The 26,900-nt window shown below is 47.8% G+C and overlaps 1 protein-coding gene across 6 annotated transcripts in view; it reads left to right on the top strand.

The window, feature by feature from the left end:
- Window positions 1–1,063: 1,063 nt before the first annotated feature.
- Window positions 1,064–26,900, top strand: part of PLEKHM1 (pleckstrin homology and RUN domain containing M1) — a 54,771-nt gene continuing 28,934 nt past the window's right edge. For 5 of the 6 annotated variants that reach the window (XR_003306794.1, XM_026447631.1, XM_026447630.1 and 2 more), the window contains exons 1-5: window positions 1,064–1,229; window positions 8,583–8,671; window positions 12,573–12,820; window positions 15,008–15,634; window positions 22,098–22,482. Coding sequence is in view for 5 of the 6 variants with exons in the window: in XM_026447631.1 (XP_026303416.1) it covers window positions 8,624–8,671; window positions 12,573–12,820; window positions 15,008–15,634; window positions 22,098–22,482 (1,308 nt within the window). In the remaining variant the exon portion in view is untranslated. The remainder of the gene's footprint in view (window positions 1,230–8,582; window positions 8,672–12,572; window positions 12,821–15,007; window positions 15,635–22,097; window positions 22,483–26,900) is intronic. The other variant, XM_026447633.1, reaches the window with a different exon arrangement.

Genomic DNA, 26,900 nt, shown 5'->3' with positions numbered 1-26,900 from the left:
CTCATCCACACTCAGGCCCTAGGCTCCCAATTGACCAAAGTCTGCAAGTATCAAGTGTCCAGAGCATGGGTCCCTGCCAACACTCCCTGCCCTGCTCTTCACTAGCTGTGGTCACCACTTATGACATTTTGTTCCGAGTTCATCTGAAAGAGAAATGTCACTTTTGTGTTAGAAAGGAGACATACAGGCCAGGTGTGGTGGTTCATGCCTGTAATCCCAGCACTTTGGGAGGCCGAGTCACGAGGATCACCTGAGGCCAGGAGTTGGAGACCAGGCTAGGCAACACAGTGAGACCCCATCTCTACAAAATAAATAAATTTTTAAAAATGAAAAAATTAGCTAGGCGTGGTGGTGCACGCCTGTAGTCCCAGCTACTTGGAGGCTGATGTGGGAGAATCACTTAGTCTGTGAGGTCAAAGCTGTAGTGAGCCGCGATCGTGCCGCAGCACTCCAGTCTGGGCGACAGAGTGAGACCCCGTCTCAAAAACAAAAACAGAAAGGAAGAAAGAAATCCTCTACATGGCTAGAAGAGAATAACCGGGCCCCTAAGCTTCATGCCAGGCGGTGCTAATGGGCGAGTTACACACGGGAGAGTGCCCAAGGGGACCTCAAGGCGTTCCCTTGGGATAAGGCATGCTCAAAACAGCTATGTTTATCCTGAAACGAAAGGCGGAGGCTCCAGTTCGGGTCCCGGCTCCTCCCCACGGGCTGCACTGCTGCCCTCGGAGAGGCAAAGATAGGGCAGGCGTTGTTAGTCTCACTCACAAGTGGGAACTCTTCAACTGAGGGAGGCCAAGTGACAGCCCCAATGTTGCATAGATGGTTCTGAGGCCAAACGAGGTCAGGAACCCAGAAGCCAGGATCTAGTTTGACATAGACCTGCGGGAGGCGGGCGGTAACGGACGCGTTCCCCCTGACACCGGTGCCTTCGCCTATTTGCGCCCAGCAGGCAACCCGGGCTCCCCAGCCTCCTACACCTCGCATCTGCCCTGGGGCTCAGCTCCCAGGGACTTCCGGGAGCAGCTGGCCCCGCCCCAAGGCTCCTTCGGGCAGCGCGATTGGCACGGCGGGCCGGGGGCAGGGCCGGAGCGCCGAGCCAACGTGATGGCGTCAGGGGCCGCGGGCGCCGCTTCCTGTTGTCAGTGGCCGAGAGGCCGCATCGTCTGCTCCGAGTGCTGAGGAGCTGCAGCGGCCGGGAGCTCCCCCAGCCTCGCTCCTCGCTCCGCTTGGTGAGTTAGGGGGTCAAGATGCGAGGAGGGCGGCGGAGGGTCGGCGGGGCCGAGGCGCGAACGGGCGGTGGGCCTCCTGCTCCCTCCGCGATCCCCAGCCCCTGGTTACCCTGAGACTGCCCGGCTTCAGAGCCCTCAGCTCTGCCCAGCCCGCGCCCGCCCCGCTCCCACCCAGCCTTCCCCCTGCATCGCCGCTGTGGCCCCGTGCCCCACGTCTGTCCAGCCCCCAACCCGCGCCCGCATTCTCTCACCGGCGGTCTTGCTTAAATGCAGCTTCACTCGTGACCCCACTTTACCTCAGTTCCAACCCCGATCTCGGCCACGTCTCTTCGCCCCGCCCTGACACACCTCATCGTCTCTCCCGACCCCTCTGGTAATCCCGATGCTCCTCGCTCACGTCCCCAAGACGCACCATTCAGGTTTCCCCTTCTCTGGCTCAGCTTTCTTATCCCAGTCACCCCCATCCCCTGTCCAGCTCCCCAAGATCTGCTCATCCCAAACACTCTGCCTCTGCCTTCTCATCTAAGACCCACCCCCAAAGTAGGTGCCCTGTTGAGCTCACCGCTTTCTTCCGGATAACTCCGATCTCAGCCTTATTCCAAGTCTTAACTGTGTCTTCTCGTCCTTAGTCTCCTAGCCCACTGTATACCTTCCTTTGCGTCTCCTGCGGTACTGAGGACACCCCATCCCTAAGTCTTTGCCAAACTATCCCTAACTCTTGCTGCCTCCTTTCCTACCACCCTCACCCAATCTTGTTAAAAATGTCCTTTCACCCTCGCTGACCGACCGCAACTCTTCACCCCAACTCTGCGTCCATTCCTTCCCTGGACGCAACTCCCATTCAACCTGAGAACTTTAGTGCAGAGTCTCCTGCCAACTCGACCAGCTGCCCCTCAACAGCCAAATGTAGGTGCTCACTCAGACCCGCAGTTAGAGACTGAGCAGCATGATTGGCGGGTGTAGGGGCTCAGGTGGTAAATAAGGGTGGAGGAACAGTGGGCTCTCCCCAACTCTTGGGTGGGGCCGGGGTTTTTCCTGGCATCTGGTCTCCTGTACCTGTCCTCAGGGACTGTGTTTCTGGCATTTATATTAAATGACTTGTGCTGGCTGCTGGAATGGTAGGTATCATTCAAATATCTGGAAGGTGAGAGATGGCCACTTACTCAGCTCACTTAGCACAGAATGATGGAAGCTGTCACTTCCTTCTGGCTGGTGTTCTGGCCCTGGAGAGCCTCTGGGAAGTTCTGCGTGGTGTTGGCTGTGGTCACAGAACATTGTTCATGTTCCTTTTCCTGGCACTTGTAAGGGCCTCTCCCTGCCAGAGCTGATGGCAGATCAATCCTGATGCTGAATTCAGGGGATATGATGGGTGTCAGAGGCAGTGTTACCTGTTGTGAAGAGTATAGGTGAGTAGATCCTGGGGAGGCTGAGGTCTAGGTGGGTACAGAGGCTCTTGAATCGCTTTCTTTTCTTGCAAGTGCTGGATCATTGACTTTTGGCCACTTGGGTTCCATGAACACAGGGAACCACGTTATCTCAGAGTAGCTGAGGCAGAAGGACATTCCAGAGGCACCCAAGTCTCATGCTCAGCGTTTATAGTTTCCTGGGGGCTTTTTCGTACACATTTTCTCTGAATCCCGAGGACCCGGCATCAGATGGGTGAGCCATTTGATTGCAGTTTGTTTTTTTTTCTTTCTTTCTTTCTTTTTTTTTTTTTGCAATGGAGTTTTACTCTTGTTGCCCAGGCTGGACTGCAGTGGCACGATCTCGGCTCACTGCAACCTCTGCCTCCCAGGTTCAAGCGATTCTCCTGCCTCAGCCTCCCAAGTAGCTGGGATTACAGGCATACACCACCATGCCTGGCTAGTTTTGTATTTTTAGTAGAGATAGAGGTTTCTCTGTTGATGAGGCTGGTCTCCAACTCCCGACCTCAGGTGATCCACCCACCTCGGCCTCCCAAAGTGCTGGGATTGATTACAGGCGTGAGCCACAGTGTCTGGCTGATTGCAGTTTTAAAGGGCCCCAAAGAGCATTGTCTCTGCTTGCCATTTATAGTCGTATTCCTTTGAAAAAGTGAATACTGTTTACCGTCAATGTCCTCCCATTAATATGCAGTATATTTAAGTTGTTTTCAGCCTTATTGGCAGCTTGGCTTAATGACAGGAGCTCCACAGTTGCCCCAGCACTTAACAGTTGTTATACCCCAACTTCCCACATTGGGTGAAATGGAGATACCTGCCCTGTGCCTTGTTTTTGTTAATCAGTTCATTCAACAGCTTATTTTTTGAGCACCAGTGTTTGCCAAGCACTGTTCTAGGTACTAGAAATACATTGGTGAATGGGTGAGGCAACAGTCCTGTTTTCATTCAGAGTTTGGTCCTTGTTAGAATCCTCTGGGATATGGGACAAGACTGTAGGGAAGATGGGTGTTATTGGATGGAAGGAAGGAGGGAGGAAAGAAAGATAGCCAGTGTTCACTGACTCCACAATTTTGCCCTCATCCACTAGCCCTGAGTCTGGGAATCACAAGCTAGAAGTTTCTCACCCTTCATCTGGTACTTAATTGCTTCAAAGCTCCGACCCCCACCACCCCACCCATCACAGAAATCCAGCTTTCCTCAGGTGGACAGGGGTGCAGTTTCCTCAGTCAGCACTCACATGCCTGAAAGATCAGCTGCCTTTCTGAATCAGAGGATAACTTTGTCATTCTTTTCCAATTGAAAAAACATGACTCATCAATTGGTACAGCAGTTGGATGGCTTAAAGCCAGGCTGTGGCTCTGAACAGCCAGTTACACAATTCAGGCAGTGGAGAGAAGGCCGTGGGGAGTGGCTGAGAAGTCCCTCGAGAGAAGAGGTTGCTGTTCACTGATGGTGGAGTGTTTTGAGAGTGGTGAAACCAGGTTATACCTTTCTTCTTTTAATGTAAGTCTCATCCAAGTCATTCTCTTTTTTTGCTTTCTTGATCTCTGGAGGAAGTGAAATTGGACATATAGAGAAGGCCAGGTAGTATAATGCAGGAAACCAACCAGAACTGTTCCTTCCTAACTATGTTGGAACATTTAAGAAAGTATAACTCTGAGACTTCAGGAGCATTGGTAGGACCTGGGCTCAGCTGGTTGGGGCTATAAATCTGATTGACAGAACTGTTTCTTGTTGGTTTTAGACCTTCTGTGATGAAATGGAGCTTCCGAGTACCTCTGTAGAAGAAATAATAGTTTGCCTGAATTTGAGCCAAAGACCTGAGGCCTTTTGGTCCAGGGAAAGATGCAGGAGTTGGGATGAAGAAACCAGAGAGTTCTGTCCCTTACCCGAGACCCATTGCTACTGAGCCTCAGTTTTGTCCTCTGTAAAACAGGGATAATCACTCTCTCACAGGATTGCTGTAAGAATTAAATGAGGTTAGAGAGGAACATCAGAGAAGCCTGCTTTCTGCACTCTGGAGAGCCATGTGAGGGTGAATCAATACATAGGGTGGCAGTAGACTTGGTGTGATTTGGGACTTCCTAAATGGCACCAGTCACCTTTCCCCGGCTAAGCTTTCACCGGTCATGTTCAAGGGCCCTTGGGTAGTGTTGCCCAACTTTGCCTTACTCCCTTCAGGTAGGTCTCCTTGAAGCCATGCCTCTCTTCACTTTGGTTCTTGGTGTCAATGAAGAGCGTTTTGAGGACAGAAAGTGGAACCAGTTCCATAGGATGGTAGATTCAGAATCTGGGCCACCAGGGTGGGTGACGCAGTGCTGTCCCCACAGTCAAGAGACACAAAGCCTCCTTCCGATCCCGCCGTGAGTTCTTATGTCACTGACCGTCTGAGCCCTGCCTCCCTGAGCATGACGGAGCAGACACGGATAGGTGGGGTGCTATGGCTGCCTACAGAGGTGTCCTGCATTGTGGCCGGAACCCCAGAGGCTCAGTCCTATCTTGTGAATTTTCAAGTGGCTCTTCTGCTGGATTTATCTGAGCTCTTGTCAGTCATTTTGTGGCATTTCTGACTCTGTTTTAGGCCAAGTGACCCTTCTCTTATCTGGCCCTGTCTCTCTTAGCTTCAGTTTATTTTATTATTTATTTATTTAGAGAAATAAATTATTTATTCGTTTATTCTTGCTTTGCTGTCCAGGCTGGAGTGCAGTAGCACAATCTCGACTCACTGCAACCTCCGCCTCCTGGGTTCAAGCGGTTCTCCTGCCTCAGCCTCCCGAGTAGCTGGTATTACAGGCATGGGCCACCATGCCCAGCTAATTTGACCTCAAGTGATTCTCCTGCCTCGGCCTCCCAAAGTGCTGGGATTACAGGTGTAGGCCACGGCAGCTGGCCTACGGCACCTGGCCTATTTTGTTTTCTTAGCATACGGTTACTTGGCCAGAGCACCCACTTACCAATGGCCTGTCCCTCCCAGTGAATACTCTGTGAATACTCTATTATTCTCAGCTAATTAGTTAATGAGGTCTTAATGGGCCTGGGCTATTATTCAAATTATTGGGTTTAAGCCCTTAGGGTCCCACCCTGTAGCTGGCTAAGGGAGGGCAACTTTGGGCCTTTGGGCTCTGTCTAGACGGGTGGGCCTGAGGGCTTTAGACCACTGGAATTGTGGACTGGGATTGGAGCCCAGGGTTTTGGAGCCAGAGAAGCTGGATGTGGCCTGCTGAGCTGCACAACGGTGGCCTTGACAGAGCCTGACCTCAAGACCAGGCCTGTTTCTGGAAGTGACCTTAGATGCAGAGTCACCATAGCATACAACCCCCTTTTCCTGTCACCCCGTGGCCAGAATGGGGAACTGGTTTCCGGAGGAGGGCCCTGAGAATCCCTGGGTAGCTGAGAGCAGACCATGGTGAATGGTGAGGCAGTCAGATGGGGCTGTAGTCAGAACTGAGACTCTTCTGGCCATCTGCAGCGCCTGGCCTGTTACTGGGTCTGCAGGAACCATCCTCCACACACGCCTGCTTCCTCCTAAGGGACCTGACTTAGGGAGGTTGGCTCTGGGTCCTGACTCCCCGTGTCCTGTTTGCCCTCTGCTATCCCCAGAGGCCAGAGATCCAGTCAGAGCACTTTCCACCATTTAGGGCCAGCCTGCCTGTCTGCTTTCCAAACCTCATGCTGCTCCAGTGCTATCCAGGAAACCTTTCCTGCCACACTGGCCTTACGTTTCCCTGCACCCCCCTGTTCCCGGCCTCCAGTGAAGGGGTCTTCCCAGACTACCCCTGCAATCCTAGCTCTGAGGTGATGGCACTGTTGATGAAACAGCCAAACTCTGTTAAATATTGGAAGAGGTTCTCAGGGCCTCCCATGACCCGTGACATAGTCCTGGGAGGCCCTAAGAACATGTGCCCAAGGTGATTGGGTTACAGCTTGATTTTTATCCAAGTTACAGGCAAAGACATAAATTAATACATGTAAGGTATACGTTGGTGGGGGCAGGGTAAAGTGGATTAAAAGATTTCCTGATTGGCAATTGGTTGAAAGAGTTAAACTTTACCTAAAGAGTTAAAGTCAGCAGAAAGAAAAGCTTGGGGTTAAGATAAGGTGGGTTGTGGAAGCCAAGGTTCATGTTATGTAGATGAAGCCTTCAAGAGAATAAATGGTAAATGTCTCTAAGGTGTCAGACTCTTAGTTAAATCTCTCCTAGATCAGGAAAAGGCCGAGAAAGGGAAGGGAATCTCTGCAGGATATAAATTTTCCCCACAAGAGATGGCTTTGCAGGGCCATTCCAAAATATGTCAAAGAAATATACTTGGTGGTAAAATGATTTCCTTTAGGGCCTGTTATCTCCCATGTGATGTTAGACCAGAGTCAGGTTGGAGTTGGTATCTTAATTGCTGAGAGTCTGTTCTGTCAGTCTTAGTCTGTTTTAATGTTAATGCTGCTCAGTTGTGTCTAAGCTCCAAAAGGGAGAGGCTAGGATGAGGCATGGCCCACGCCCCACTTCCTGTCATGGCCTGAACTCAGTTTTTAGGTTTTTTCAAAATCCCTTTGGCCAAGGGGGGCCCATTCAGGCAGTTTGGGGGCTTAGAATTTTAGTTTTGGTTTACAGCACTCACTCAGCGATCTGGTTTTCCTAGGGCTGGGGTTGGCCTCCTTCTGGAGGCTGGTGGTGGAGTCAGGCCACTTATCAGCCCTGGGACCTCAGGAATGTTCTTGACCTGGGTCAGCTGCCATTTCCTTATCTGTCAGGTGGAGACAATAAAACAGCACTCCTAGGGTGCATAGGAGGACTATAAATTAGGCAATATATGTAAAGAGAATCGAGCCCATTTAACTTGTCTTGGTTTTGTTAACTTCTTTGTGCAGTGATTGTTTGAGAGCCGAGACAGCCATCACCCTTCCCAGCGTTCCCCTGATGCTCAGCCGGGCGTTCACTAGAGATTTGTTTACGTGTGAATGTGCCTGCCTAGCCCAGGTCTGTCCAAGTTTCTGGGGTGGGGCCAAGCCAGCCAGCAGCCCCCTCAGGCTCAGGCCCTACCCCACTCTACCCCACCCACTCCCAGGAGGAATCTGGCAGCCCTGAGGGATGTAACCACTCACTGACTTCAACTCTTCCTGCATACTCATTTAGGCGATGACATTCTTGGTCTGTAGGTTTAGGTGGCCACATCCACTGGGATGACAGATACCAGGTACAACATATCAGGTACAGGCACATATCAGGCCCTGTGACAGGCGTGTACACATTCTCCATCTGAGAGGTCTCCGCATGCCTACCTGGTTAGTGGCAAATTGCGATGAGACCTTGTGGTTGTCCTGATTAGACAAGTCCCTGTCTGTACTGCTCACACCAGACCCTCAAAGCCCTGTTGAGAAGCAGAAGTGTAGCGAGGGAGCCCTTCCCTTTTGAAGCCATTCCAGTTGTACTTTTTACTGCTGAGCTGGCAGACATTGGACTGGAACAAGGAACAAGGAGTGAGGGGTGGGGGCAGGGTGTTGCAGGACCCAGCCCCTGAATGTGAGCCCCTGCTTCCTGGTCCCAGTGGGTTCCTGCCACTTTCAGCTGCAGCCTTCCTCTCGAACCCGCAGCTCCGTATCCGAATCAGCCTGTCATTCCCTGCCTACAGGTTTCGATCCTACAGAGCCCTGGCTTTCTGGGCAGCATTTGATGTGAAGCGCCCTTACCACCCACTCCGTGGGGTGGACCCACCCCCAGCACCCAGGACTTCTTGCCTCCCAAGGACTGAGCCCCCTGGACTTTCCTTCCTCGCTTCCTTCCTTCAAACCCATTATCAGTTTTAACTTTTGTGCTCTTCAAAGGCCTTTCGGCTGTGGTTTGAGTAAGAGAGGCTGACCTCCTACTGCTTGCTAGGAAAGGACTCTGGCTGGGGGATAGTTGCCTGCCCATTCATCTGGCTGCCATCTGTCTCTTCAGGTGCCATGTGATTCTCCGAGGGAGTAGCTGCGTGAGTGGAGATGCTCTCAGTGGTGGAGAATGGACTGGACCCCCAGGCTGCCATCCCGGTAGGTGGGCGTGGGAGGATCAAGGGTGGGGAAGGCTGCAGGGGACGGTCATTTCATCTGCTTGGCTCACTTCGAAATGAATGGGCACTGTCCTGCAAGAGAGGCCAGGTTGAGAAAAAGTTACAGCACAAGCAGGCTCCAAGGAGACCCTGTCCTTTCTAGATCACCTTATTGGTGATAAGATGGAGATTACAAAAAGCAGTGGGAATTTAAGATCAGTAACCTGAAGACCAAGGATTTCCATTCAGCCCTTCAGCCCTCTGCCCTTAGGCCATGATTTGGTCACAGTCTGGCCAAAGCACTGAATTGGTGGGAAACAGGTATTCCCAGGCTCTGGTTTGTTGTTTCAGTAATGGGGGTAAATTGGTAACTTACATATATCTGAACACTAACCATTTTCTAGGATATTCTAAATGTAATTATTTGTGAGCAGTTCACTGGAGCCCCCTAGGACCTTTTCTTGGAGAGCCCTTTGCACCCTCCTGGGCTGTCTTGGGTACTCTGGGTGGAGCTCTCTGTTCCCTTGGAAAGGCAGGAAGTCAGGTAGCTTTGGGGCTGGTCCCTTAGCAGCATCCTGAGGTGGCTTTCTGGGAGAAGCCAGGATTTCCCTTTCCTCCCTACTGCTGCTTCCCAGCTCAGAGAACTCTCTGCTTGAAAGAAACTATAGCCCTCAGAGATGTGCCTTTCCCCGTCCTGGCCACAGGAGAGTCCAGTTCCACCTGTTTCCCAACTGGCTTTCATGCAGAGGCTCTTCCTTCCCCTCTGCACCCCCACTCTCCCACCCCTGGCCGAATCCCACCCCAGGACCCTCCAGAGCTAGGGCAGAACCCTGACCAACTCAGCCTTCTAACAACAGCTGCACAAACTGACTCCATGAGGGTATGCGTTTCTTGAGGGTATGCCTTACTTCTCCCTGTATACCCTAACCCAACACCTAGTAGGTGCTCAGTTGAACGAAGTGTGTATGTGCTTTTTAAATATAATATACTAATAACATCTTGCGTTTAAAAGAACATTTAAAATTAAACTATTTCAAGATAAAAACTTTTGAGCTTCAAAGGATACTATCGAGAAAATGAAGACAACCCACAGAATGGGAGAAAATATTTGCAAATCAAATATCTGATAAGAGTCTAGTATCCAGAACATATAAAGAACACTTATAACTCAACAATAAAGAAACAAATACTCCAGTTATAAAATGGGTAAAGGATTTGAATAGACACTTCTCCAAAGAAGATACATACGTGGCCAGTAAAGATGCTCATTATCATTAGACATCAGGAAAATGGATGTCGAAACCACAGTGAGATACTACTTCACACCCCCTAGGATGGCTGCAATAAAAAAAAAACGACAACTAGTGTTGGCAAAAATGTGGAGAGATTGGAACTCAGATATCGCTGGTGGGAATGTAAAATAGTGCAGCCACTTTGGCAAATAGTTTGGCAGTTCCTTGATAAGTTAAACATAGAATTATGTATACAATTCCACTCCTAGATATATACCTAAGAGAACTAAAAATATAAGTCCACTCAAAAACTTGTACATGGATGTTCATAGCAGCATTATTGATAATAGCAAAAGAGTAGAAACAACCTTATTGTCTATTAACTGATGAATGGATGAATAAAATGTGGTATATCTATGCAGAGGAATATTTTCTGGCAATAAAAAGGGATGAAGTCCTGATACATGCTACAACATGGTGGAAAATATTATGCTAAGTGAAAGAAGTCAGATTCAAAGGGTCATATGTTGTGTTCATATCTATTCATGTGAGATGTACAAAATACGAAAAACCACAGAAATAGAAAATAGGTTAGTGATTTCATTCACTTCCTATTCTCCTTTCTCCCAGCCCCTGGCAATCACTAATATATCAGTATTTCTTCTTGGGGTGATGAAAATCTTTTTTTCTTTTTTTTTGAGTCTCACTCTGCCGGCCAGGCTGGAGTGCAGTGACACAATCTTGACTCACCACAAACTCCACCTCCCAGGTTCAAGCGATTCTCATGCCTCAGCCTCCCAAGTATCTGGGATTACAGGTACACACCACCATGCCTGGCTAATTTTTGTATTTTTAGTAGAGACAGGGTTTCACTATGTTGGCCAGGCTGGTCTCGAACTCCTGACCTCAGGTGATCCACTCGTCTTGGCCTCCTGAAGTGCTGGGATTACAGACGTGAGCCACCGTGCCCAGCCGGAAAAATCTTCTAAAATTAGATAGTGGTGATGGTTGCACAATTGTGTTAATATACTAGAAACAATTGAACTGTATACTTTAAATGGGTGTATTTTATGGTATATGAATTATATCTTATTAAAGCTGTTATATTTTTTCAAATTTAACTTTTCAAAGAATGTTAACATAGTTTTGACTGAAATCAAAATAAAATATTAAAATATGTATCCATAATCCTATCACCCAACAATTCAAACCAGTTTTTCTTTAATCCCTTCCAGTCCTTTTCCAAACACTTATGTGATTTTCATATACTTATAATTATGCTCAATTTTTACTGTATATTTCCAAAAGACTCTATGTACATTTTGTGGTGTCTTCATTTAACAAACATTTATTGAGTATTTCTATGTGCCAGGCACAGTGCCAAGTATTGACACAAGGATGAATAAAACACTAGTCTTAGTGCCACACTCAGCTTATATATATATACATATATATATTTTTTGAGATGGAGTCTCACTCTGCCACCCAGGCTGTAGTGTAGTGGTACGATTTTGGCTCACTACAACCTCTACCTCCCGGGTTTAAGTGATTCTCCTGCCTCAGCCTCCTAAGTAGCTGGGATTACAGGTGCTCATCACCACACCTGGCTAATTTTTTGCATTTTTAGTAGAGACAGGGTTTCACCATGTTTGCCAGGCTGATCTCAAACTCCTCACCTCAAGTGATCCACCTGCCTTGGCCTCCCAAAGTGTTGGGATTACAGGCATGAGCCACCGCACCCAGCCTCTTTTTAGAATTTATCTAGTAGCTTTTCTGGTTTTCACCAGAAACCACTTCCCTGAAAAAAAAATGCTATAGATCAGAAAGTATTATTTCCACTTTAACAGATGAGGAAATTGGGGCTCAAAGAAGTTAAGTGGAAGGTCTGAGGAGGCCCATCTGGTTATTGACAGCTAGGACTGAGCCTAGTCCCTCTGGCTTCCAGGCCCAGGATCTTTCTTTTTTTTTTCTTTCTTTCTTTTTTTGAGACAAGGTCTTGCTGCGTTGCCCAGGCCGGAGTACAGTGGTGTGGTCATAGTTCACTGCAGCTTGAACTCCTGGACTCAAGCAGTCCTCCTGCCTCTGACCTCCCAAAGTTCTAGGATTACGGGCTTGAGCCACCACGCCCAGCCTAGGATCTTTCTTAACGTAAACCATGCTCCTGTTCTCCTCATGTTTTTATTGTTCTAAAGCAGTGTGGGTGTTTTTTGTTTGTTTGTTTGTTTTTGCCTCTTGGCTTATTGATTCTCTACAGAAACTTGTCCATGTGAAAAAGGTGGGAAGCCCCACCCTTGTTCTAGATGGATTTACCCAAGCTCCCGTCACTGCAGCTATGATGGGGCCAATATTTAAACACAAGATTATATGACTCTAAGTTCACTTAAGTTTGGTCTAAAAAACAAAAAGTGTCTGCACTGAAGGACATGCAAAACAACAATAACAGTGATTGTCTCTGGGTAGTGTGTGTGATTTTCCTTTTCTTCTCTATGCTTTATCTTTCTTTGCTATAGTTAACAATGTGCTAATTTAACAGAAGGAATCTGCAGACACACCCATAGATGTGTGTGCATGTGGTTGCACATGTATTTGGCACCAGGCAAAGGATTACACTCTAGGGACTCTCCATAGCATTTTCCGCTAAAGGCCTGTGTTCTGTGTGGTGCTGCCTAGGTCATCAAGAAGAAGCTGGTGGGATCCGTGAAGGCCTTGCAGAAGCAGTACGTGTCCCTGGACACAGTGGTCACTAGTGAAGACGGAGATGCCAACACCATGTGCAGCGCCCTGGAGGCCGTATTTATCCATGGCCTGCACGCCAAGCACATCCGAGCTGAGGCTGGAGGAAAAAGGAAGAAAAGTGCCCACCAGAAGCCTCTGCCCCAGCCTGTCTTCTGGCCCCTCCTGAAAGCTGTCACCCACAAGTGAGATTTAGCTGGAGAGGTTTTGCTTTGGGGAGGAGCAGCAGAGTATGGAACATTTGACTTTTCCTCCCCAGCTGTTCCGGAAGCCAACAGAGGTGCCCTGTGTTCTAGCATAGAGATAGGGTGAGGTAGGGGTTGACAGTGTTTTCTAGAAAGGCTTATCTCTAGACCAAGCTTCCCAGCCAGCGTGCCAGCAGATCTTGAGACCCTCAGCACTCAGGCAAGAGCCTGTGGTTGCTTTGAGCCCTGGGACTGGTCGCCTTTAGCAGGAACAGCCTTTTTTGCCACACTAGGGCAGAGTTATATAGTTACAACAGAGGTTTTGTGGCCTGCAAAGCCTAAAGTATTTACTTTCTGGCCCTTTACAGAAAATGTTTGCTGACCCTGCCTTAGATTATTCAAACATCCGAGTTGTAAATCTGTTTTTTTTTTTTTTGGGGACGGAGTTTCGCTCTGTCACCCAGGCTGGAGTGCAATGGTGCGATCTCGGCTCACTGGCATCTTCGCCTCCCAGGTTCAAGCAATTCTCCTGCCTCAACCTCCTAAGTGGCTGGGACTACAGGCACGTACCACCATGCCCAGCTAATTTTTTTATTTTTAGTAGAGATGGGGTTTCACTATGTTGATCAGGCTGGTCTCAAACTCCTGACCTCGTGATCCACCCACTTTGGCCTCCGAAAGTGCTGGGATTATAGACGTGAGCCACTGCACCTGGCCATAAATGTTATCTCTTAAGGAGGTGTGGGGTTATTTTTATTAAAGAGTGGAATCAGGAAGAGCATATGAATATTCACTCTGAGACACTTATCTCTTGTGTCTGGACTTTTGAGCAAGTAGCTGGCACTGTGCCTCTAAGGACTATTAAATGTCACCTTCAGCCCAAAGAAGCCTTGTCAGTCTCTGATGTTCCTTTCCATGCCGACTGCCACTGCCCTGTCTCACGTTTTTACTTCTTTCCTGGGTGACACTGGCTTTCTATTTGTCCCCCTTACCTCACTCTGTCTTTCCTTGAGTCCGTCATCTGGTCAACATTTACTGAGGTGAAGCTCCCTGGAGCTTACTCACTGAGCCTAGTAGAATGCGGTCTGCATTCCCATGGGGGAGATAAACGCACACTAGGGACTGTGGTAGCTCAGAGGAGGGGCATGTACATCAGACCGAGGCATTCCGGGACTGAGTTTGGTACACCTGGGGTCTGATCTCCTTATGCAGAACATCTACCCTGCAGTCTGCATGATTGTAGTCAAGTCACTTTTCTAAACAAAGATCTGTAGCCCACAGGCTCCCAGATGCCAGCCTGGAGACTGATTCACTAGATTGGGGCCCCAGAACTTGTATCCTGCTCAAGTTCCCCAGGGGATTCTGGTGCATGGCTGGGTGTGGAGCCATTGCCACGTGTTGCCTTATTGGTTTGATATTCAATACTCTCTCTTTCCTGGCCTTGCAACCAAACTACCAACTCTTCTTCCACATGCTGTAATTGGAGCTCTCCCCAGTCCTCTTACAGGGTTGTTGATTTCCTGCCTTTTATGCCTTTTTTCATCAGTCCCTTGTGCCTGAGGGCAGGGACTATGTCTTTACCCTGCATCTTCACTGCTCCAAGGACTTTGCACTTAGGGAGCTCCAACAGCATGCCTTGGATGAGCAGATGATGTCAGGGGCCCAGTGGTAGTTGGAATGAACATGGAAATTATCTTTCACGATTCCAATCTCAGAAGGTTGGGGGTTATAGCTTAATATTTCCTTTAAACACTTTTCCTTTAAAACTATATATATATCCTAGGCTGGAGTGCAGTGGTGCAATCTTGGCTCACTGCAACCTCTGCTTCCCAGACTCAAGCTATCCTCCCACCTCAACCTCCCAAGTAGTGGGGTAGCTTGGACTACACTGCAAGCCACCACATCTGGCTATGTTGTTATTGTTGTTGTTGTAGAGACGGAGTTTCATCCTGTTGCCCAGCCTGGGCTCGAACTCCTGAGCTCAAGTGATCCGCCTGCCTTGGCCTCCCAAGTGTTGGGGTTATAGGCGTGAGCCACCACATCTGGCCTAAAACACTATTACCAAATATTTTTGCATGCCTTTCTCTATTTGCAGTGGTTATTGCTGGTTCCTGCTAACCAGTGGATAAAAGCACATCTCTGTGATTTGGGGTGGTTTCTTGAAACATGTCTGTTCTCCCTTCCCAGACACATCATCTCAGAGTTGGAGCACCTGACGTTTGTTAACACAGATGTGGGCCGCTGCCGGGCATGGCTGCGGCTGGCCCTGAACGACGGCCTGATGGAGTGCTATCTGAAGCTGCTGCTGCAGGAGCAGGCCCGCCTGCGCGAGTACTACCAGCCCACTGCCCTGCTCCGGGATGCCGAGGAGGGCGAGTTCCTCCTTAGCTTCCTGCAGGGCCTCACGTCCTTGTCCTTCGAACTCTCCTACAAGTCTGCCATCTTAAATGAATGGACGCTAACCCCACTGGCCCTGTCTGGGCTTTGCCCTCTCTCTGAGCTGGACCCTCTCTCTACCTCTGGTGCAGAACTACAGCGGAAGGAGTCTCTGGATTCCATTTCCCATTCCTCAGGCTCTGAGGACATCGAAGTCCATCACTCGGGCCATAAGATCCGGAGGAACCAGAAGCTGACTGCCTCCTCCCTCAGCCTGGACACGGCCAGTTTATCCCAGCTGTCCTGCAGCCTGAACTCTGATAGCTGCTTACTCCAAGAGAATGGCTCCAAGAGTCCGGACCATTGCGAGGAGCCCATGTCCTACGACTCAGACCTGGGCACAGCAAATGCTGAGGACTCAGACCGGTCTCTGCAAGAGTGAGTACCCTGTCCCCACTCCCTCCCATTTTCTCTCCTCCCTGCTTTCTTTCCTCTCTTCCTCCCTTTCTTCCTGTAGCATGTGATTGCCTGTTACTGAACTCTATTAGTAATTAAAGAAAGCCAAGGGAGACATCGACTTCTCCAGGGACTGGAATCACTGGGAGCTGTAGCAGGCAATACAGGCATAGTGGAGAAAGTGGACTTCGAACAGCTTAGAGCTGGTTTGGGCTCCAGCTCTGCCCTGGTGACAGGGCTGGGTGCGGGTTCATGCCTCAAATCCCAGCACTTGGGAGGTTGTGGCAGGAGGATTGCTTGAGCCCAGGAGTTCGAGGCCAGCCTGGGCAATGTAGCAAGATCCCACCTCGAAATTAAAAAAAGAAAACAAAACTAAAACAAACAACAACAACAAACTAAGTTACTTAGTCTCTACAAGGCACAGTGTCAAATATTGTTGTCTTCATCTAGAAGGAAGGAAACTAATAGGTCAGAGCACATTTAAAACTTCCAACAAATAGATGAAACATAATGCATAGGAGTGTGACTTTATAGAAGACCTCCTGGGGGACACAGGACCTGAGTGCTGCATGCAGGAGGTGGTGGACAGCTGGGGACAGACAGATGTGTGGAAGAGTATGTGGGGCAGATGAACTGGGCTAGAGAGAGAGCTGGGCAAAGCCTTCTTCACACAACCTTTCAAAAAATTTTTGCAGCCAGGTGCGGTGGCTCACGCTTGTAATCCCACCACTTTGGGAGGCCGAGGCGGGAGGAGGTCAGGAGATTGAGACCATACTGACTAACACGGTGAAACCCCGTCTCTACTAAAAATACAAAAAATTAGACGGGCATGGTGGCAGGCACCTACAGTCCCAGCTACATGGGAGGCTGAGGCAGGAGAATGGCATGAACCAGGGAGGTGGAGTTTGCAGTGAGCCGAGACCGCGCCACTGCACTCCAGCCTGGGTGACAGAGCAAGACTCTGTCTCAAAAAAAAAAAAAAAAAAAAAAAAATTTGCGTAATCTTTTTATGGTTAAAAAAAATCTAAAACATATATAGTGAAAGCCTTTCCCCTTCCTGTTCTCCCTCTACCCTGTTCTTTCCTCCCACCCCTACAACCATAATAATTAATTTCCTGTATATTCTTCCAAATTTCTAAATTCATCTACAACAAATACCAGTAAAAAGATTTTTAGCTGGGCGCGGTGGCTCACGCCTGTAATCCAGCACTTCAGGAGGCCAAGGTGGGCGGATCACGAGGTCAAGAGATCGAGACCATTCTGGCTAACACAGTGAAACCCTGTCTCTACTAAAAATACAAAAAATTAGCTGGGCATGGTGGCGGGCACCTGTAATCTCAGCTACTTGGGAGGCTGAGGCAGGAGAATGGCATGGCCCCGGGAGGCGGAGCTTGCAGTGAGCCGAGATTGTGCCATTGCACTCCAGCCTGGGCGACAGAGCAAGACTCCATCTCAAAAAAAAAAAAAAAGATTTTAAAAATTTACTCCTTATTTATTACTTTCTCCCCTACAAAGGCAGTATATATATACTGTTCTATATCTTGTCTTGGAGAAGATCTTTTCATATCAGAGCTATTTCATTCTTTTATTTTTATTTTTTATAGAAATGGGGGTCTCACCGTGTTGCCCAGGTTGGTCTTGAACTCCTGGGCTCAAGAGATCCTCCTGCCTTGGGCTCCCAAAGTGCTCGGATTATAGGCCTGAGTCATCCCGCCCAGCCTCATTCTTTTTTTTTCTATTGCATATTGTTCCAGTGTATGAATGTACCTTGGTTTACTTAATCAGCCCAGTATTTAATGGGTGCTAGGGCCCGTGTGTTCCTAAATAACCTTGTGTATGTGGTCTTTTAGTTCTGCATAACTGTCTCTGTTCAGTAAACTCCCAGAAGCAAAATTGCTGAGCAAAAGGATAGACTAATATAGAATATTCACAGATTATTGCCCATTTACACTCCACCAGGAATGTCCTCGTTTCTTAGCCTTGCCACTTGAAGGTATTAGTGAACTTTTGGATATTTGCTCATCTGATAGGTGGAAAATGGAAACTTCTTATTAAAAACCTCCTTCAGTTGGACCCATGTTCCATGAGCTGAAAAGAAGATCCCATGTGTTTGGGACCTTCTTTCCACTCGTCCTATGCCCTTGCCTTGGTTCAGGTCCCTCCAGGGTTCTCATCCAGCATAGGAAGAGCACCAGCATTGGGTGATGTTACGGACTGGGCTTGGAGCAGACCTAGTTTCAAGTCCTGTTCCACCACTTACAAGCCCAGGAATGTCAGGCACATTGCTTGTTAGTCAAACGCATATAGGAGATTCTGTCTTAGGCCCAGAAATGGCTTCTGAGCACATTAGGTGGAGTTTTCAAATGTTAAATGGAGGAATTTAGGTAGAATACATTGGGGAGGAACAGTCTCTGCCTCCCATGACCACTGGGACCGTGGTGTGACAGGCCTGCAGTGTGACCCAGGCACAGGGCATGACCTAGGCTCACTTACCTGTCTTAGCCCTTCCTGTGTGTCTGCCTCCTCTGCAGACCAGCCAGCCATCCCCTTGTCATATGTCTTGCTTTTATCTCATGTGTCTTGTGATTGGAAAATTCCAGCTTAAGGTCACTGAATCAGTAACCATCCTCTCTGTGCAGGAAGTGTTGTCCCGGCTATTATGGGGAAACTGGAGGGGCAAGGGTCAGGATGTATAGACGAATTCCAGACAGTGGTGTGAGGAACTGGCAAATCTAAGACATACAGATGCACAAACACACAGCCAGCATCAGCATTCGTAGAGCTGGGCCTTGAAGTTAGTCCTTGAGCATCCACAGAGACCAGCATTTCTTGAAGTGTATATTTCAAGGGTAAAATGTTCTCACTGACACTTAGAGTTCATCAAAGTTATTACATTATTTAATTATTTGTAACTTTAAATTAGACATAAATTCCTTGTGCTTATCATTACATGTATAAAATCAAAACATCCACAAATTAAACATAACAGCATAAAAGACACAACATTCAAAATGAAATTTATTAATATAAAGCGGTTCTGCTTGGCAGAAACCAAATTGCAGTTGGGCTAGTGAATTGACTGTCCTGAATAGCTCCTTCTGTGTAGACTGGATCTGTATTATAATGATCACTGAGTGGCATAGGTATTGTATGGAGGGTTTAAGTACTTAGATTTAAGTACTTAGAATGGTCCCTGGCACATAGGCATCAATAGTGTTCAAATGATGGTATTGTTGTGTTTTATTTTATTTATTTTTTGAAATAGAGTCTTGCTCTGTCCCCCATGCTGGAGTGCAGTGGCGCGATATTGGCTCACTGCAACCTCCGCCTCCTGGGTTCAAGCGATTCTCCATCCTCAGCCTCCCGAGTAGCTGGGATTATAGGGGCCCGCCACCACACCCAGCTTATTTTTGTACTTATTGTAGAGAAAGGGTTTCACTATGTTGGCCAGGTGAACTCCTGACCTCAGGTGGTCTGCCTGTCTCAGCCTCTCAAAGTGCTGGGATTACAGGCATGAGCCACCATGCCCAGCCTGGGTAGACATATGTTTTTAATTCTCTTAGTTATATACCTAGGGGTGGAATTGCTGGGTCATATGTAACTCTATGTTTAACTTTTTGAGGAACTACCAAATTGTTTTCTGCAGTAGTTGTGTCATTCTACATCCCCACCACTAATATATATGAGCTTTAATTTCTCTACATCTTTGCCTACCCTCGTGATTTTCTGTCTTTTTTATTATAACCAACCCAGTGGGTATAAAGTGGTATCTCATTGTAGTTTTGATTTGCATTTCTCTGATGATTAATGATGTTGAGTATCTTTTCATGTGCTTATCGAACATTTGGATATCTTCTTTGGAGAAATGTCTGTTCAGATCCTTTGCCCATTTAACAATTTGGTTATTTGTCTTTTTATTGTTGATTTGTGAGTGTTCTATATATATTCTGGATAATACGCCCTTCTGTATAATTTAAAAATATTTCCCCCCATTCTTTGAGTTGTCTTTTTAGTTTCTTGATAGTATCGTTTAAAACACAAACGTTTTGGCCTGGCGCGGTGGCTCACGCCTGTAATCCCAGCACTTTGGGAAGCTGAGACGGGAGGATCGCAAGGTCAGGAGATCGAGGCCATCCTGGCTAATATGGTGAAACCCCGTCTCTACCAAAAAGAAAAATACAAAAAATTAGCCAGGCATTGTGGCGGGCGCCTGTAGTCCCAGCTAATTGGGAGGCTGAGGCAGGAGAATGGTGCGAACCCGGGAAGCAGAGCTTGCAGTGAGCCAAGATGGCGCCACTGCACTCCAGCCTGGGTGACAGCGAGACTCCATCTCAAAAAAACAAAAAAACAACAACCAAAAAACCACAAACGTTTTTTATTTTTGTTTTTTGAAACAGAGTCTCACTCTGTCGCCCAGGCTAGAGTGCAGTGGTGTGATCTCAGCTCACTGCAGCCCCCTGCTCCCAGGTTCGAGTGATTCTCCCGCCTCAGCCCCTCAAGTAGCTGGGATTACAGGTGCGTACCACCACACCCAGCGAATTTTTGCAATTTTATTAGAGATGGGGTTTCACCATGTTGTCCAGGCTGATCTCGAACTCCTGGCCTCAGGTGATCCACCTGCCTTGGCCTCCAAAGTGCTGGGATTACAATTCATTTTTCATTGCTTGCTTACGCTATAGATCTCACGTCTACGAAACCATTGCCTAATCCAAAGACATGAAGTTTATACTTCTCTTTCCTTCTGAGAGTTAGTTTTAGCTCTTACCTTTAGGTTTTAATCCATTTTGAGTTAATTTTTGTACACAATGTGAGATAGCAGTCCAGCTTTTTTCTTTTGCATGTAATTATCCACTTACCTCAGCACAATTGTTGAAAAGACTTCCTTCCCCATTAAAGTGTGTTGGTGTCTATGTTGAAAATCATTTACTTTTTTTTTTTTTTGAGATGGAGTCTCACTCTTTTACCCAGGTTGGAGTGCAGTGGTGCGATCTCGGCTTACTACAACCTCCACCTCCTGGGTTCAAGCAATTCTCTGCCTCAGTCTCCCGAGTAGCTGGGATTACAGGCGCCTGCCACCAAGCCCAGCTAATTTTTGTATTTTTAGTAGAGACGGGGTTTCACCATCTTGGCCATGCTAGTCTTGAACTCCTGACCTTGTAATTCTACCTGCCTCAAACTTCTAAAGTGCTGGGATTACAGGCGTGAGCCACTACACCCAGCCAAAATCAGTTACTTATATATGGATTGGCCACCTATTCTTGAGTATAATGTCTTGAAATGTTGTTTGGGGTTAAGATGGTGCAGAGCTCACTGGGAAGACAATCAGGTAAGCAACCTGAATTCTAAAATCCTCATTTCCATAAGCCCAAATTAAGCTGAGCTTCATGTATCTTCTGGATCCGGTACAAGCCGTCAGGGCAGATGCATGGAGGCTTTGGGGCCTTAGACAGCTTGTGGCCATCTGAACCTCCCTTTGCCCATGACATGCTCCACTGGTTTTATAAGCAGAAGAGATAGCAAATGGGTTTATTTTTGAAATGGAGCTTGGCTCCTCAGAAGCCTTGGGAGAGAGAGGAGCAGTTAGTAGTCAGTGCACATTCCAGAGGGCCCAGGACATGTTTCTGTGCACTGTGTATGTGTGAGTGTGTGTGTGCACACACATGTGCCAAGACAGTAGCATTTGCTCCCTGTGGCCCCAGGAATCAGCACAGAGGAGACAGAGAGTGGCAGTCCCACCATGGAGAGTGAGCAGGGGCACATCTCGTGTGTACTCATATCCACCCTCACACACCTGGTGTACACTGAGCCCCAGAAGCACTTTCTGGGGATGTGACGCTTTGCTGTCTCCACACCCAGTCCAGCTCTGAGGGGACCAGCCCTTGCACCTCCCCCAGCCCTGCTGTCCCAGTGCCTGCCCAGGAACAAAATACGACCTCGCTCAGGAAACCTGTTTAGCCCTTGCTGCTCCTAGTCCCTGCCCCAGGGCACAGAGTCCTGGCACCTCAACTCTCTGTGCTGAGGAGGAGGCCTGTTCTGAGACACTGTCCTTGGAGGCTCTGCTACACACCATGTTTGGGAAAACGATTGCCCACACAACTGTGTGTTTGGCTGAGCAAGCTCTCCAGGCCCACAGCTAGCCTGCCCAGAATGCCGGTAAGTCCTCATTCACACCAAGTCCTCTTTCTCTGCTGTGGGAGCTTTTTCACCTGAGATCACAGGCTCCACAAATCACCTGCCCACCCAGTCTGCCTAAATCCTGGCCAGGAAGAATGTGGTGGGAGTGTCAGAGGAGGACTGTGTGATGGGGAGTGCAGTGGATAATTAAGAAGGTGTGGGTTGTTTTAAATCATAAAACAGCAGTTTTGCATTCTTCCCTCTGCCCCAATAGCCTTGGGCATTGTCGCAAACAACCTGTCACACAGGTTTCTTTGTTTAAAACTTCTAGGGTATTGTTGGAATTCAGCAAAGCCCAGGTAAACTCTGTGCCAACCAACGGACTGAGCCAAGAAACGGAGATCCCCACACCACAGGCCTTGCTCTCCCTCCATGGCCTCAACACCAGCACACACCTGCACTATGAGGCACCTGCAGAGCCCCTTCCTGCCCAGGCAGCCTCTGGAACTCAAGATGGTGTCCACATGCAGGAGCCACGTCCCCGGGTGCCCAGTGCCCTGGACTTACAGCAGCGTGTAGAGAGCACCTCAGGCCAGCAGCCTTCTAGTACCATCAGCAAGACAGCCAGAGAAGTGGGCCAAGGGAATGGCCCACAGAAGGCCCAGGCTCATGACGGAGCTGGTCTGAAGCTGGTAGTTTCCTCACCCACCAGTCCGGTGAGTGGTGCAAGCCGTTCAAGGGGCAGTCTTGGGAAATGTCAGCTGATGCAGGGTTTCCCCAGCTAGTGACCCTGAGTGGTCTCTGCCTTCTCCCTGTTAGCCTTCCTCTCCCTGTGGTGATAGTGTTAATAGCATCGTGATGATGGGGTTCATGTTTCTTGGCTTGTGAGCTGTAGATATAAGCCAGGCATTGTGCTGCTCACTTTCCGTGTGTATCTCCTATCATTTTCACATCACTCTGTGAAGGTCGTTCTCATCTGACCGCAGTCTGAGCTCTTTAACCACTACCACTCACCAGCTAAGGCCTTGGGCAAGTCACTTCAGCTCTCTGAACCTTATTTTCTCCTTAGTACTTGTTATTATTAAGTTAATATTTTTTGATTTTTGGTTTTTTGGTTTTTTTTTCAGATGGAGTCTTGCTCTGTTGCCCAGGCTGGAGTGCAGTGGCACAATCTCTGCTCACTGCCACCTTCGCCTCCTGGGTTCAAGTGATTCTCCTGCCTCAGCCTCTTGAGTAGCTGGGATTACAGGTGCCCACCACCATGCCCAGCTAATTTTTGTATTTTTAGTAAAGATGGGGTTTCACCATATTGACCAGGCTGGTCTCGATCTGCTTGCCTCGGCCTCCCGAAGTGCTGGGATTACAGGCATGAGCCACTGCGCCCAGCCTATTAAATTAATATTTTTAGAAAATACTAGGCCTTGAACATACTTTGCAACATGACCCAGGTTTTAGAGCTGTGCTGTCCAATATGGCAGCTACCAGCCACGTGTGGCTGTTGAACACTTAAAATGTGGCACGTCCAAATGGAGATGTGCCATGTGAAATAAGCACTGGATTTCAACAACTTAGTATGATAAAAAAAAAAAAAAAATAGAAAATCTCATTTTTATGGATTACAAGTTAAAATGAAAATATTTGGGGGCTGGGCATGGTGGCTCATACCTATAATCCCAGCGCTTTGGAAAGCCAAGGAGGGAGGATTGCTTGAGCCCAGGAGTTGGAGACCAACCTGGGCCACAAAGTGAGACCCCATCTCTACAAAAAATATAAAAATTAGCTGGGCATGGTAGTGTGTGGCTGTAGTCCCAGTTACCAGGGAGGCTGGCCTCCAGTAGTCCCAGCTACCAGGGAGGTAGGAAGATGGCCTGAGCCCAGAAGGTTGAGGCTGTAATGAGCTGTGATTACATCACTGTACTCCAGCCTGGGTGACAGAGGGAGACCTTGTTTGGGGGAAAAAAAGAAAAAAAAAGAAAGAGAAAAAAAGATTTTGGATATATTGGATTAAATAAAATATATTATTAAAATTAATTTCACCTATTTCTTTCTACTTTAAAAAAAATTTCTGTTTAAACCATGGCCTATAACACAACCTTAGGAGATCTTGAGAACATGTGCCATACTTTTTAAAAATGTGGCTGCTAGAACATTTAAAATTATATATGTGGCTCATACTATATTTCTATTGGACAGTGCTGTTCTAGAATAAGCCAATCCAGCCATGTGCAGTGGCACAAGCCTGTGGTCCCAGCTAGTTGGGAGGCTGAGGCAGGAGGATTCCTTAAGCCCAAAAGTTCAAGGCCAGGGTCAACATAGTCCCTGAGGGAAGCCAGCCCTGGGCATCTCCTTGAGAGAAACACATGAGTAGAGAGGCTTGAGAACTACTGGCCCAATGAAGCACCAGCCAAAGGCTGTGAATTTGAGCTCTTTTGTCTTTTCCATTTGTTCTTGTTTGGCCTTTGCGGTTTTCCAAAGTTATTGATGTTTACTGAGTGTGGGTAGGAAAAAGATGTGTGTGGTATCTGCCCCTGCTACAGTTCAAGCCCCAGCGGCCTAGCCAGCAGGGTGAGGGAAAGCAATTGCTCTAGAATGCTGGGGGCAGGCTCCAGAGAAAGTCCACAAGAGAGGAAAGAGACAGTGAGGGTAGGGCTGGTGCTGCAGTGATGGGAGGGAGAGTAAATACCTTTACAGGCTTAGGTGCCTCTGACTACTTCTTTTTCTAAGCTTCACAGTTGTTTTTATTTTGTTTTACTTTTTTCTTGAGACAAGGCCTTGCTCTGTAACCCAGGCTGGAGTGTGGTGGTGCAATCACAGCTGACTGCAGCCTCCCTCCCATGCTCAAGCAATCCTCTCACTTCAACCTCTAGAGTAGCTAGAACCACAGGTGGCACCAACCTGCCCAGCTAATTCTTTTTTTTTTTTAATGGAGACGGGGTTTCATCATGTTGCCTAGCCTTGAGCGATCCTCCCACCTCAGCCTCCCAAAGTGCTAGGATTACAGTCATGAGTCACCATGCCCAACCTGGCTTTACATTTAAACCACACCATGGAGGGCAAGATTGGGTCATGGAAAGCAGAGGCAGGGATTTGTATGCTTGTGCGTACATGGACACAAAGCTGGGAGTATATCCCTGCCATGGTCTGGGGCTCAGGGTGGGGTCTAGTCTTGCATTTTCAGCTCTATTCATGCTCTTCTCTTTGGGCAGTAGCTTCTAGATCAGGAGTGTCCGATCTTTTGGCTACCCTGGGCCACCTTGGAAGGAGAAGAATTGTCTTGGGTCACACATAAAATATAGTAACACTAATGATAGCTGATGAGCTTCAAAAAAAATCACAAAAATAATCTCATGATGTCTTTTGTTTTCTGTTTGTTTTTTGAGATAATGTCTCTCTCTGTCGCCCAGGCTGGAGTGCAGTGGTACGATCTCGGCTCACTGCAACCTCCACCTCCCTGGTTCAAGTGATTCTTCTGCCTCAGCCTCCTGAGTAGCTGGGATTACAGGCGCCCACCACCATGACCAGCTAATTCTTGTATTTTTCGTAGAGATGGGGTTTTGCCGTGTTGGCCAGGCTGGTTTTGAACTCCCAACCTTAAATGATCCACCCGCCTTGGCCTCCCAAAGTGCTGGGATTACAGGCATGAGTCACCACACCCAGCCAAAAATCTCATAATGTTTTAAGACAATTTATGAATTTGTGTTGGGCCGCATTGAAAGCTGTCCTGGGCTGCATGTGGCCTATGGGCTGTGGGTTGGACAAGCTTCCTCTAAGTCATGTGACTCAGGATGGGGCCAGGGCCATGGAATAGACAAGCAGAGGCACCTCCCACCCCACACCCCCCACCCCCGCTTTTTTTTTAATAGCTTTATTTGAGATAGAATTCAAATACATACAATTCACCTGTTTAAAGTATAATACTGTGTTTTTAGTATATTCATAGGGTTGTGTAATCATCACCACAGTCTAATTGTAGAACACTTCTATCCCCTATGGAAGAAACCTGCCTATTAGCAATCACTCCCCATCTCTCTCCATTCAACCCCTGGCCACCACTAATTTACTTTCTATCTTGATAGATTTGTCCATTCTTGCCATTTTTTATAAATGAGATCATGTAATGTGTGACCTTTTGTGTCTGGCTTCCTTCATGTAGCATGTGTTTTTAACATTCATCCATATTGTCGTGTGTATGAATACTTCATTCCTTTTTATTGCTGAGTAATACACCACTGTATATTCCACCATATGGCTAAGTCACTTTTTATGTATGGTTTCATCAATTGATGGACGTTTGGGTTATTTCCACTTTGGGCTATTATAAATAATGCTGCTGCAAATATTCGTGTATAAGTTTTTGTGTGGACATATGTTTTTAATTCTCCTGGATGCATAGCTAGGAGTGGAATTTTTCAGATCATATGATAACTATGTTTAACCTTTTGAGGAACTGCCAAACTGTTTTCCAAAGCAACCTGCCCCATTTTATATTCTCCACATCCCCACCAACAGTTGTTACTGTCTAGTTTTTTAAAAAATTATTATGATAGCCATCACAGTGCGTAAGAAGTGGGAGCTCATTGTGGTTCTGATTTACGTTTCCCTGACAGCTAATGAAGTTGAACATCTTTCCATGCGCTTATTGTCCACTTGTGTATCTTCTTTGGAGAAATGTCTATTCCAAACCTTTGGCCTTTCTAGAGTGCAGTGGCGTGATCACAGCTCACTGCAGCCTCAACCTCCTAACCTCAAGTGATTATCCCACCTGAGACTCCCAAGTAGCTGGGACTATAGGCATGTGCCACCATGACCAGCTAATTTTTTGTATTTTTTGTAGTGACGGGGTTTTGCGATGTTGCCAGGCTGCCCTCAAATTCCTGGACTCAAGCAATTCTTCCGCCTCAACCTCTCAAAGTGCCAGGATTACAGGCGTGAGCCACCACATTCAGCCTACCTTTGCCCATTTTTAAATTATGTTTTTGGTTTTTTTGAGACAAAGTCTCGCTCTTGGCCCCCGGGCTGGAGTGTGATGGCATGATCTTGGCTTACTGCAACCTCCGCCTCCCAGGTTCAAGCGATTCTCCTGCCTCAGCCTCCTGAGTAGCAGGGATTACAGGCGCCTGCCACCATACCTGGC

This window comes from Piliocolobus tephrosceles, chromosome 16 (assembly GCF_002776525.5).
Source record: "Piliocolobus tephrosceles isolate RC106 chromosome 16, ASM277652v3, whole genome shotgun sequence".
Taxonomy (NCBI): domain Eukaryota; kingdom Metazoa; phylum Chordata; class Mammalia; order Primates; family Cercopithecidae; genus Piliocolobus; species Piliocolobus tephrosceles.
The sequence above is the reverse complement of the archived record's forward strand: the minus strand, read 5'-3'. Positions and strand labels throughout refer to the sequence as shown.